This window comes from Gavialis gangeticus, unplaced genomic scaffold (assembly GCF_001723915.1).
Source record: "Gavialis gangeticus isolate Ggan-Ray unplaced genomic scaffold, GavGan_comp1, whole genome shotgun sequence".
Lineage (NCBI taxonomy): Eukaryota > Metazoa > Chordata > Crocodylia > Gavialidae > Gavialis > Gavialis gangeticus.
Genome location: NW_017729008.1, coordinates 41,593,625 through 41,605,251, shown reverse-complemented (window position 1 = coordinate 41,605,251; position 11,627 = coordinate 41,593,625). Strand labels below are relative to the sequence as shown.

General features: G+C 48.0%; 1 protein-coding gene across 1 annotated transcript in view; it reads right to left on the bottom strand.

Moving 5' to 3' along the window:
* The window catches only part of LOC109292083 (collagen alpha-1(VII) chain-like), a 262,997-nt gene that overhangs the window by 127,704 nt on the left and 123,666 nt on the right, over nt 1–11,627 (bottom strand). Inside the window, 8 exon segments of the mRNA XM_019509339.1 lie at nt 1,568–1,606; nt 5,794–5,835; nt 7,059–7,094; nt 7,226–7,261; nt 7,946–8,017; nt 8,830–8,874; nt 9,941–9,976; nt 10,831–10,911. Coding sequence (XP_019364884.1) covers nt 1,568–1,606; nt 5,794–5,835; nt 7,059–7,094; nt 7,226–7,261; nt 7,946–8,017; nt 8,830–8,874; nt 9,941–9,976; nt 10,831–10,911 — 387 coding nt within the window.

The window sequence follows — 11,627 nt, the reverse complement described above, 5'->3', positions numbered from 1 at the left end:
GAAGTGGTGCAGGCTCCTACCCTGGGGGTCTTTAAAAGGAGGTTAGATGAACACCTTGCCGGGGTCGTTTGACCCCAGTACTATTTCCTGCCATGGCAGGGGGTCAGACTTGATGATCTGCTCAGGTCCCTTCCGACCCTAGAAACTATGAAACTATCTTCCGAAATCCCTTCCAGCCCTAATGTCTATGAAATCTATTAAATCTATGAAAAGGAAATGACATAATTTCAGGCAGACCTTACTGGGACGAGGTGTGATAATGTCCCCTCTACTACCAGCCTGATGCAAATCCCCATGGAGCTTTGTTAGTGGCTTAAGTAGGAATAGGCTCAGACCCTAAATCTGCGTGTCATGGCAGTAATGGAAGTGCTGGTTCTTACGTGCACACACTAATCTGCTCTTTTAGTAACAAACTTCACATGGAGATCTCATACCAAGCTAAAGCCATCAGATGCATATCACTAAGGGAAAGCAACCTTTAGATACTTCCCCATGTCCTGAATGAAAACTTAGTCATGCAATGGGGTCATATCCCTGCCAGGAGTTGTGCTTTGCATGGTGCTTGGTATGAAGGGCTCTGTAATGTCTCTCCTATTTAGAAGGTGGATATTCTGCACTAGCTTACACTCCTAAATGACTTCAAGTATAGCCACGAGTGGTAAAAATATGGCAGTATAGTAGTCTAAAGGCAACCAAAGCATAAGCAATGCTACTGATCCCGGTGACCCTAAGCCAGAGTTGGAATCTGTTGGTCAACCGAAGAGCTAATCATGCATTTTTACCCATTGCTACTACCTGGGAATCCAATAGATCCTTCCCTGTGATCTCCATTCAGTGCTTATGTTTACTCAATGGAGCCATAGGGCAAAGATACCCACTTGCAGCTCTCCTTTATATTTAATTCAAGCTAAATTTCAAAGGAACTGCATGAGTGATCTGCACACCTATCATAGGATCATAAGAAAATAGGGCTGGAAGGGACCTCACAAGGTCATCTGTCTCAGCTCTTGGCTCAAGGCAGGACTGTCCCTGATTAAACCATCCCATCCCAGTTTCTGGCCAACCTGCTCTTGAAAATTCCCAGGGCTGGAGATACCGCAACCCCCCTCGGTAGCCTGTTCCAGTGCTCGACCACCCTCAGTCAGAAAGCTCCTCCTAATCTCCAACCTAAAATTCCTCTGCTGCAGCTTGAGGCCATTGCTCCTAGCCCTGTCCCCTCCAGGCACAGAGAAAAGACCATCTCCATCCTCTCTATCATGGTTAATGTCACTGAAAGATGATGAATACTGCAGAGCCTGTCTTCTATTCCTTGTTCCCAGGTCTGCTAACCTTGTCCAGGCAAATGTAGATCCAAACCACACTGTGGAAAAAAACTTCACAGCTTTCTTTAAAATGGTGTTGGAAGTGGGATAGGATTTCTGACCAGTTTGGTAGGCCTACATGGGATTCCTTATGATTTTGAACGAATCCCAAGGCCAGGGATTTTGTGTCTGAATCCCAGGGCCAGAAAGGCCTTGGAAAGTCAGGGACAGAAAGAAAGGGTGGCTCAACATTTCTTTGTATTTACCTTGATTTCCACTCCTTTGCCAGGAGGACCTGGATCTCCCTTTAAACAAAGAACAAAAACTAATTAACAAGGGCAACAAGAGATGACAGCAGGGGAAGCTGAACAGTGGCTGGAGCTTGGGACCAGGTTCTCTTCCCTACTTTCCCAATGACTTGCTGCGTGATCTGGGGAACACTGCTTCATTTCAAGGGGTCACATCCAAACCGTTCGTGCAGGTGCCTCAATGTAAGGGGTTTATTCCAAAATTTAGCACCCAGGATCCTTGTACAGCTCATGGAGACGGGTAGCAGCCTCCTACGGCTCCAAGCAAGGAACCAACAGGAAATGCTAGACATGGGAACATGTCTGAACCCCACTCCTCTGTGATGAGGCACCTCACACAGGGCTGTGCATGAGATGCCACCGTGATTTTGCCGTCCAAAGGCAAGGTGCTTACCTGACTGGGACCTATGCAGTACATGTGCCACAAGCGGCATGGGCAACCTACATGGGTGACGCATAGAAGATCAGGGAGGGGAGAGGCAGCACAGTGGCAGATAGGGCAGGGAACAGAAAGCAGAGCAGCAGATCAGGTAGGGGAAGGGGACTGAAGTAGCACTTCAGCAATCTGTGGGGTTAAATGGTGGCACGCCTGCCAAAAAAGTCCATTTAGACAAAAATCTTCCAACTCAACTAAACTTTCTGAGGTGTTGAGCACCCTCACATCCTCACAGACTTTTCAGATCAGAATCGCATTTTAATCCCTGTCTCTCCCACCTTGGAAATGGGTCCCATGTAACTGCAAAGTACAGCTCTCAACCTAGACTTGTTCCATTCATGGTGGTGAGCTTTTGGCAGAGGGGGCACATGCAGAGTTACATACTGAGTCATCATGGATAAAATGGCCATGGATATGCAGACGTAGCCTGGAGCCAAGCCAGTCCTGATAGCGGTATAAACCATGTCACACGCATTGTAAAGATACTGCGTACGCACAAGAACTGACTGATGCAGGCGATTATCGATGACATGCTGTGAGTTTTCCCAATGCAACATCAGCTCTGCCCAGGTAGATTCACCAGTCAAGCAGCATGAAAATGAAAGTGCCACCAGGGACATTGCAGGATCTCGAAATTGCTTCCCACTTTCCTTGACCAACCATGGTGTGGGGGGACAGGTTCTTCCTCCCATTTCACAGCTCATTCAGCTGAGGCACATTCACAGTCATGATAAGAACCCTGGTTTCCTGACTCAGCATCCTATCCCATAGTCATGCTATCCCCTTTAATGCATTAAGCTGCACATGTAATGAGAAATCCCTCTTTGGAAACACTCCCCATGTACAGTGCTGGTGGGTTAACATTGCCACTAGAAACTTGAGCTTCAAAGCTACCTTGGCACTGAATTAGCAGCCTGGCAGCACAGAGTACAGGCGCTGGACTAAATGATGCCCAGTTTGCATCTTTGCATTAAAGCAGGGAAAAAGCCAGGGGTTGAATTCCATGTCTGAAGGGCTTCATTTCACTGAAATCTGGTTTTGACCCCTACAGATTCCGGTGGAATGAAGGGCACCAGAAAGCCATGGACCACAGTCACCTTCAGTGTGCTTGCCTGGGAAAGGAAATAAATCCAACAAGCTCCAGAAATTACTCTAACGCAGTGGGTCTCAACTTCATCAGACTCAAGGCGCCTCTTGGAAAATGCCAGCTCCTAACTTTCACTTGTTTCTTGACTAAGGAAAAGTATTAGAGCACTTCCTCTGTTGCAAGGAACTCTTCAACATCTACTCATGAGAGCCTATTGCCCAGGACTGCCCCGAATAGAGGAAGAGTCAGCCGCAAGGATCTCAGTACTTTGAAACCTCATGACAACACCAAGAGATGGCAAAGCAGGAGCAGAAGTGTGTTGCAGACCAAACCGAGATCCCAAAGCCGCCCACCCTGCACGGAAACATGTGCCCAAGCTGTGATAAAACCCATCGATCCCATATCAGCCTCGTCAGCCATCTTCAGACCCCCGGATAAGGCAAGCATGGAAGACCACCATCCTCGACAGCGAGGGATTGCCAATGATAATGCAAAGAGCTCAGAAAGGTCAGGATGCTTTTGGCACTTTGGGTCCCTATTTGAAATCTTTGGGGTTGTCTTGTGTGTTGTGTAGGTGTTTGCACACCTAACTGTGCTGCAGCATCGTAGCTTCAAATACGGTAACTGCAGCCCAGAATGTAATTGCTCTATTTCTACTAATTTATCCACACTACAAGACCATAGTTTATAAGGAAATTATGCAAGGAACATGGATTATCCACTATAAAGAAGGACAAGCATATAAAACACCAGAGGCCCTGGCCAACCATTAGCCCCCTGAAGGTAGGTTTGACATCCTAGTTCCCATGTTTCCAAAAGGACATTATTCGCAGAACTAAAAAATTACAGTATTTCCTTTTCCCAAGGATCAGGGCATCATTTCCTCCTCTTATCACTGGTTCCCAAGTGGGGAATAATTAGGGCTGTGGAAAAGTTCTCCCAGAATTACCCTGATGGCAGCGAGCAAGACCTGCCCTCCCTGGCTGACAACAGTTGTCTGATGAAGAGAGGATACGGCAAAAGAAACTCCCACCCAGAGCTGGGAAACACTGATTGGATTCCTCTGATTTAAATGTCCAGCTGGGCTTGCAGCAGAGCATATATGTTTGGAGGCTGATGGCTTTTATCTGTGCTGATAGTACTGAGCGTGGAGCAGGGCCCGGAGTTTGAATAGCATTTTATGTTAAAGGCTGAGGCTGGAATGAGATGTCGCACTTGTCCCCATGTGTCTACAGACACACAAGACCGCTATCAGGCATCAAGTCCCACCAAAGCACACAGAATAAAACATGCTATCACTTTTTTCCTGGGGCGTTGCAGTGTGTGTCTGTAGGTTTATCCCCAGTCCTTCTCTAACAGGCTAGAAAGAATGGGTGCTCTGGCCAGCCACCTATTGCTGGCCAGTAATGCAGCCTGCCAGGGCAATGTCTGTAAATGATCTGAGTGACATTTTACAGCCTTAAAGCACTGAAATAAATGGAGCAGCAGGTTCCACAGTCAGGCAACAAAGTCAGGCTCCAGTCTCAGTCGCTGCTCCTACCACAACCTATTTCATGGATACAAACAGCCCTTTGACTCCAGCGGGACTCCTCGTACACTTGGCACATTACACGGGTACATTAACCTTTGCATGACCGGGGCCAAGAGTTATCAGAGTCCAAAAGAGGCCAGGCTCTGGCTTTAATACCCATTCCTGCTGGGCAAAGAATAGGAGGGATGGGGACAGCTTTCCCCTCTTCCTCTCCTGCGGTAGTTTTTTAGGACTTGTATGGAGTTATGCACCTTCCCAGATGGTGAACAACACTCCAGCAATGCTGATCTCCCCCATTGTTTAATGAAACTAAGGATGGAAATACTGTGGAAGTATGGACCCTGCTGTTGTCTACTGCCAGCCCTTCCTGGATCCTGGATCCACTATACCGTGATCAACGGTCTGACTGTCATCCAGGTATACTTTAAAAGACCCACCTGGATGGAGATTTCCTACCCTAGGTGAAGGCATCAAACTTACCAGGGCTGGCACAAACAACTAGCTGTTCCCTTTTCTGCCAGTCTCTTTGGCCCTGGATTCAGATGTGGACTCAAGCACCGTAGGGTGCACAATTAGGGTGGGCTGGTTAGCACTGTTGAGTGACAGGGATAATTAGTCCACCCCTAAGCTAGCTGGTCTACCCACCCACCATGGTGGCTACATTGCTTTTGATTCAGGAGCCAGGCTGCTTGGAGTAGTGCAGTGAGGTTCACCGTGCTGCTGTTAGTGATTGCCGATGAAGGCTCATGCATCTCTGAACCAGTTAGTCTCTAAGTTGCCTCTCTGCCTCGTGCTGGGGTCTGTGAGCCACCATGAAGCTGTGGCCTGGGTTAGTAGCACCATGGGCACTTGGGCTCCTCGCATATGAAGCAGTTCTGAGGACACCATCCTCTCTATTTCCTATCGTTTGCTTAAGGTTTTTATTTCAGTTAAGTCTCTTTCAAGGGTATAAAGCCGTTTTTTTTTAGTCACTTCCCCCTTTTTTATGTCCAAGGCTGGCAAAAGAGTCAGCAGTCAAACGTCCACCACCCCACTCTCTCCTCCAAGAGTATGCACATGGGCAGTCCAACCATACAGGAAAATCAACTCAGTGCAACCCATCACTTCTCCAGCAAAGGGAAGGACTTTACCTTATCGCCTTTGAGGGGGATGCTGTTTTCCACAGCAGACACCTACAAGAGAAAGACAGGCTCAGAGTGCGCTAGGACCCACTTAGGACCGGATCTCTACTGAGGCACCTCAGCCCTGCAAACCATCTACCTTGATGTGATCTACCCCCTGCACACAAGGGTCAACTAACTCTCTCCTTCCTCCCTTCAAAACTGGCCATCAACCAGACTGGATTCAAATTACTCAGATATTTGGATAGGGAGCAAGAAGGGTGTCTGGACTGTAGCAGGACAAGCCAGCCGGGATGTACAAGTCTGGGTCTGTGCTTCCAGGAGTTGCAAAAGGTTTGGCTCTGCCTCTTTTGGGATAAGATCAATCTACCTTCAAACTTCTGCACAGTTCAGGGAGGTTTGGACCTGGGTTTTGCTCGGAGCCACTCTCAGCTGTGGTCTCTCACTTTTTGGTGGGACTGCTTGGCCGTTTGTAGTGACGAAGCAGTAACGTGATTGCATGGGTCAGAAGGAGCTCGTCCTGAGAGCCACCTTGGCCTTCCCACCCCAAAGGCAATCTCCTCGAGTCTCTGGGTGAAGCTATCACTGTGTCGGCACAGGCAAGGCCCGGTTAAAGCAACCACTGATCTTCTTGCCCTTGGAATCATAGAAAAATAGGATGGGCAGGGCCTTCAGGAGGTCACGTCTAGTCCAACCCCCTGCTCAAGGCAGGATCATCCCTGTCTAAACCATTTCTGAGGATGCCAGGCAGCCAGGAGGTTGCCATCAAGACACCTTTGTGCTCCCCTGTTCCCAGAGGCACTGCGGTCTTAGAGTGGGGCACCATCACAAAAAGTGCCATAGGAGAAGATGGCAACCAAGATTGCAACACCTGGGGCAATCAAAAGCCCTCTGGTGTATCATGCTGGGGGTAACCTGCTTAACTTGAACCCACTGAAGGCAGGGAGACTTAACCACATTTTTAAGTGGTCTTCTGGATGGTTACAGATAAAGGTCTCCTTTGCGGCTGTCTTGATGCACACATACGCATGTGGCACTAATAGAGTTGCTGCAACACATTTGCTGCAGTGGAAGGAATTAAGTCTGGTGCAATGCTACCACCTTCTTTGTTAAAGACACCAAATGCAGGAAACACCCTAGGAGTGATCGCACCGTGGCTTTAGACTCACCGCGCTCCATCATGCAAAGAACTGCAAGTCCCTCCTTCCCATCGCCACAGCATCCTGCCCCCCACCCCCTGCCTGATGAGCAGGTCAAGAAAACAAATCACTCACAACACTTCCAGGTGCCCCAGGCAGCCCAGGCTTCCCCTGAAGAGACATAAGGCCCTCCTCCCCCCAGCCCCACACACCCCCCAAAAGGCAAGTGGTGAAAGTCAGTAATGCAGACACCATGCTAGACTCGCTCATGCAAGGTGAAGAACGGGAACATGCAAACCTACAGATTCGCCCTTCTCGCCCTTCTCTCCGTTGACTCCCTAGGAGGTGGAGAGAGAGGCAACATGAGAAAGTTCCCATGACTCAGGAGGGCAGTAGAGTCAACAGGGCTCTATGTGCTTCCAGAAACTCAGCTCATGCTAAGCCTCAGCGCAGCACAGACACAACTTCCAACTGGTGGATGTGCGGGACAAGAGGTTATCCTGAAGCCCATGGGCTTCCCCTGCCTTTACTTCCTTGGCTCCCTGGCCCCCATGGCTTCAGGCACCATTCAACTCAGCCATCAACACCTCAATCACCTGCTCTTGCTACTGGCACAGCCTTCCTCTCATCCCCTGGGGTCTCCGGACATCCTCTCCCCCTCCAGCTTCTACTTTCTGCTACCCCTCAGGGGACATGGTGATGGGACAGTGTGGTCATCCAAGAGCTGGACAATCCTGGGATAGACTACTCTTCTATGGTGGGGCTAAGGAGTTTTATGCCCTCAAAGTGGGGGTCCATGTCATCTGCACCCATGGCAGGGTTCTGGCATTGGTGTAAAGCAGACTGAAGAGAGGAACTTGTTCCACTCTTTCCCCTAGAAAGGAGACCTTCAGGGCCAGGTCTACCATGCTCCATAGCACACAGCTATTGGTGCCCTCCATATTTTAGGACGGCAGCCATGGCCTTTTATTTGATTAGCTATGCTGTTTCCCAAGTTCACCCTCCTCCAACAATTGACTTACGTCCCTTCCAGGTTCTCCCATGTCTCCTTTTACCCCCCGGTCTCCAGGACGGCCTGGAAGCCCTAAAGGACCCTGCAAAACAATGCACAGAAATGATGAGGAATGAAACATAATATTGCTCTTGGCACACAGGTATAGCAGGTCTTACCAAAATAGCATTATAGAATCGTAGAAAATGAGGGTTGAAGGGACCTCAGGAGGTCACATCTAGTCCTGCCCCCTCCTTCAAGTAGGAAATACTCAGATCATCCCAGCCAAGGCTTTGTCTAGCTGCGTCTTAAAAACCTCCAAGGATGTAGAGTCCACCACCTCTCTGGGTAACCGGTTCCAGTGCTTTATTACCCTCCTCATGAGAAAGTTTCTTTCTAATATCTAACCTAACCTTCCCTTGCTGCACCTTGAGCCCATTGCTCCTTGTTCTGTCATCTGCCCCCATGGAGAACAGCCCAGCTCCATCCTCTTTGCAACCCCCCTGCAGGGAGCTGAAGGCTGCTATTCAATGCAATTAAGCTTCCATGCTGGGATTGAAGAGAAAGAGCCCCGGGGAATGGTATGTTCTATTTATTCAGAGATTCATGGGAATGCCAGTATGATCTTCCCCACTCCATCCCCACTGACCTCTCCAGCCTCATCTAGGAGGGGCCTCTTCTGAGGGATGTGGTCTTTAAAGCTCACAAGACCCTCCACAGAAGAACCAGTACCAGTCAGGGAGGGGGAGTGGGATTGTAACATGGGTCCTTGCCCCCATGAGCTGCCAAACATATTATACCATCTCCCCTTCCTATCATCATCCCTATACCCAAGACACGCAAACCAAGTGCCAGAAAGACACCATGGTGTGTTTCAAATGACACTTTCCACTGTGCCTCTGGAAGAATTATTACCCTGATTCCTCTCTCCCCTGGTTCTCCGGGGACACCTGCTTCTCCCTAAAAGAAAAACAAGGGTATTTTTTACAAGCTTACTTAGCTGCTTCATAGTGTGGACATACAAACAACTTATCACTGGGTAAAAGTGGCTGGGCTTTCACCATGCTGCTGCTGTCCTATGGTACCTGCCCATGTGCTCCCTAAGTGAAAAATAAGTCACAGTAGCTTTTCTCTGCAGGTGAAGACACAACAGTTTAACCTCCACTTACTGCAGAGTAAAGGGCAAAAAATGTGGCATGTACAAATGTCCTAAGAGTGTAAACATGGGCAGCTGACAGACAGTAAAACTCTCCCTTTCACTTTGTGACAAGTCATTTGTATGCCCTTACCCTCAGAGATTTCACCGTCATTTGGGATGTAAGGCGTATGGCACTGAGGGCTGCAGATGCTAGCTCAGACAGTAAATCAGGCCTCATATCACTGAGAGAGGCAAGATCTCCTCCCATATAGTAAAGCAATATTAGGGGGAGAAGGGGGAGATGGTGCTAGAGAAGGGGAAGGTTACAGAATGGGCTATGGGTTTACAGCAATTCATCCATCACCAATGGAGAAAGACTCCCACTCTCCTTATTGAAGTTAACAGGCCAGCGATAGCCCCATCCCAAAACCATCCCCAGAATCAAATGAACTGTCCCACTAACATAAAACATTTTGAGTTCCAGTCTGACCCTTCAATGTCTCCCTCTAATGATGGCAAGTGAAAATGAAGCCAGAAGAAAACTCTGGAAATGAGAATTTGGGGCTTAATGGCAGAACTGATTGAGCCAGGTGGGGCAAAACATGCCAAACCTAAGTGCAATTTTCTTATCTGAAGGGAATGCACCCAATACACAGCAGCAAGGAGTTAAAGGGTTGTTGGCCATGTCCTACTGATGACCCAAGAAGGTCCTTTGTGCTGACAGGATGAATTTTAACAGACTCTCTTTGATATCTTGGAGGGGGACAAGTTCTAGCAGCTTTATACAGTACAAATATTTATTAGGGAGTTCTACTTTCTACTACAGTCTACAGCTCAGGGGAGTCAGCTTCATGGCTACAGGCAGAAATCAAAACTCCACTGTGTTACCTTGGTCCCCGTGTCCCCTTTCTTCCCTGGTTCTCCCTAGAACATGAAGCAAAGCTTCAGGTTAAATTTAAATTTGTTACCAGCTTTGTCACTCTCCATTTTCTATCTGGATGTGTCTCTTTAGGCCAAGTCTGCTTTCTTGGTGCCAGAAGAAACGGACAGTAACTCTTCTAAAACAGGTGATGTTACACAGAGGTAACCTGAGATCTGAATCAAGGCTCTTTTTTTTTGAGACCTATTGAATGAGTATGAGGAACTCTTGAGATCCAAACTTCCATCAGACGACATGGTCGCAACTGCTTTGATGGAAAAATTACGTCATGTTCAACTCAACCACGTGACCTAAAGGAGAATAGTCTTTGGCAGTCATCAGCGCTGGCTTATCTGAAGGCCTGTAATAAAGCTGTCTGTGGGTGGATGCCCTGAAGAGATGAGTGTGTCCTGAAATATCCTTCAGGGCTGGTGCAACAGCATCAGGCCATGATGTCAGGTCATCGTAATTTGCCATTATAATATATGCCATAGTCTGATGATGCCAGGTCAAGTTGTTGTGACCTAAATGGCAAGGCACAATGCATTTGTCCTACTCTGGCTGGAGTTAAAGAGCCAGGACACTCTGGATGGATTATCTCTGAGTAGATGGATGTATACTCTCCATCATGCCCTATGTATAGCCACAGAAATGTTCTGCTCGAGGTATCTTTTAGCCAGGATCGTACCTGATTTTCACTTACTGAAACGACTCACAAGCTATTTCAGATAAATGTTGCCTGGAGCCACATAGGCCAATTATTGAGCCTCTTTTTCGTTTGTTTGCATCTAGAGAAGGCTGCCATTCTGCACCCGGGACTGACATGCCCCATCTGACTGGATCATTAGTTTTTACTTACATCTTTACCTCTTAGTCCGGTCTCTCCCGGTTTCCCAGGTGCTCCTGGTTGACCTTTCTCTCCTTTCAGGCCCATTTCCCCCTGGAGGAAGCAATGAATACAACTGTTACTTTCTTCTTCCCCAGGTCATAACATAACACTCCTGTTTTAGGGGTCGGACACACAACCCAATGTAAATCAGACTGGCATAAATCTGTCATGAGTCTGCACCCTTAGTCTTTGATATGCTACGGGAGCCTCCTTTTCTCTGCATGACAGTTATGCCCACAGGTGTTGGGTGGACCAAAGTCATGCTGCTCAGGTCTAAACATCTCCCCTGCTCGAGGTAAAAAACAGAGTTTTGTATCTGTTCTTCATCACCCACCAGTTTTGCCGTGTTACCTCCCAGCTCAAACACCCTTCACGTCTTTCCACTGAAACCCTTCCCAATTCCACTCGGACCCTCACCCCCTAGTATCTTATGCGCACCTTGTCCAGGCCACCCAAACACGGCCATCCTAAGACACCCTCCATTCAGTGCACCACATTTTATCAAGGGACCACTTTCAAAAGGAAAACTCCTTCTGCAAAATCTAGGGAACATTGCTAGGACAGAAATATTTGTATTGAGCAGATCTTCTAAATCTCATCTCTCCTTGCCATGAGCCTGGCAGTACTCACTGAGAGGTATTTCAGAAGCCAGTTTTCAAGCCCCTTCTTTGCTACATCTCTCCATGTTATTTTTACCTCTCCAGAAGGGATTAAATATTGGTTCCACCGTGATCAAGGCCTATGTTTCTGCATATAGAGGCTGATAG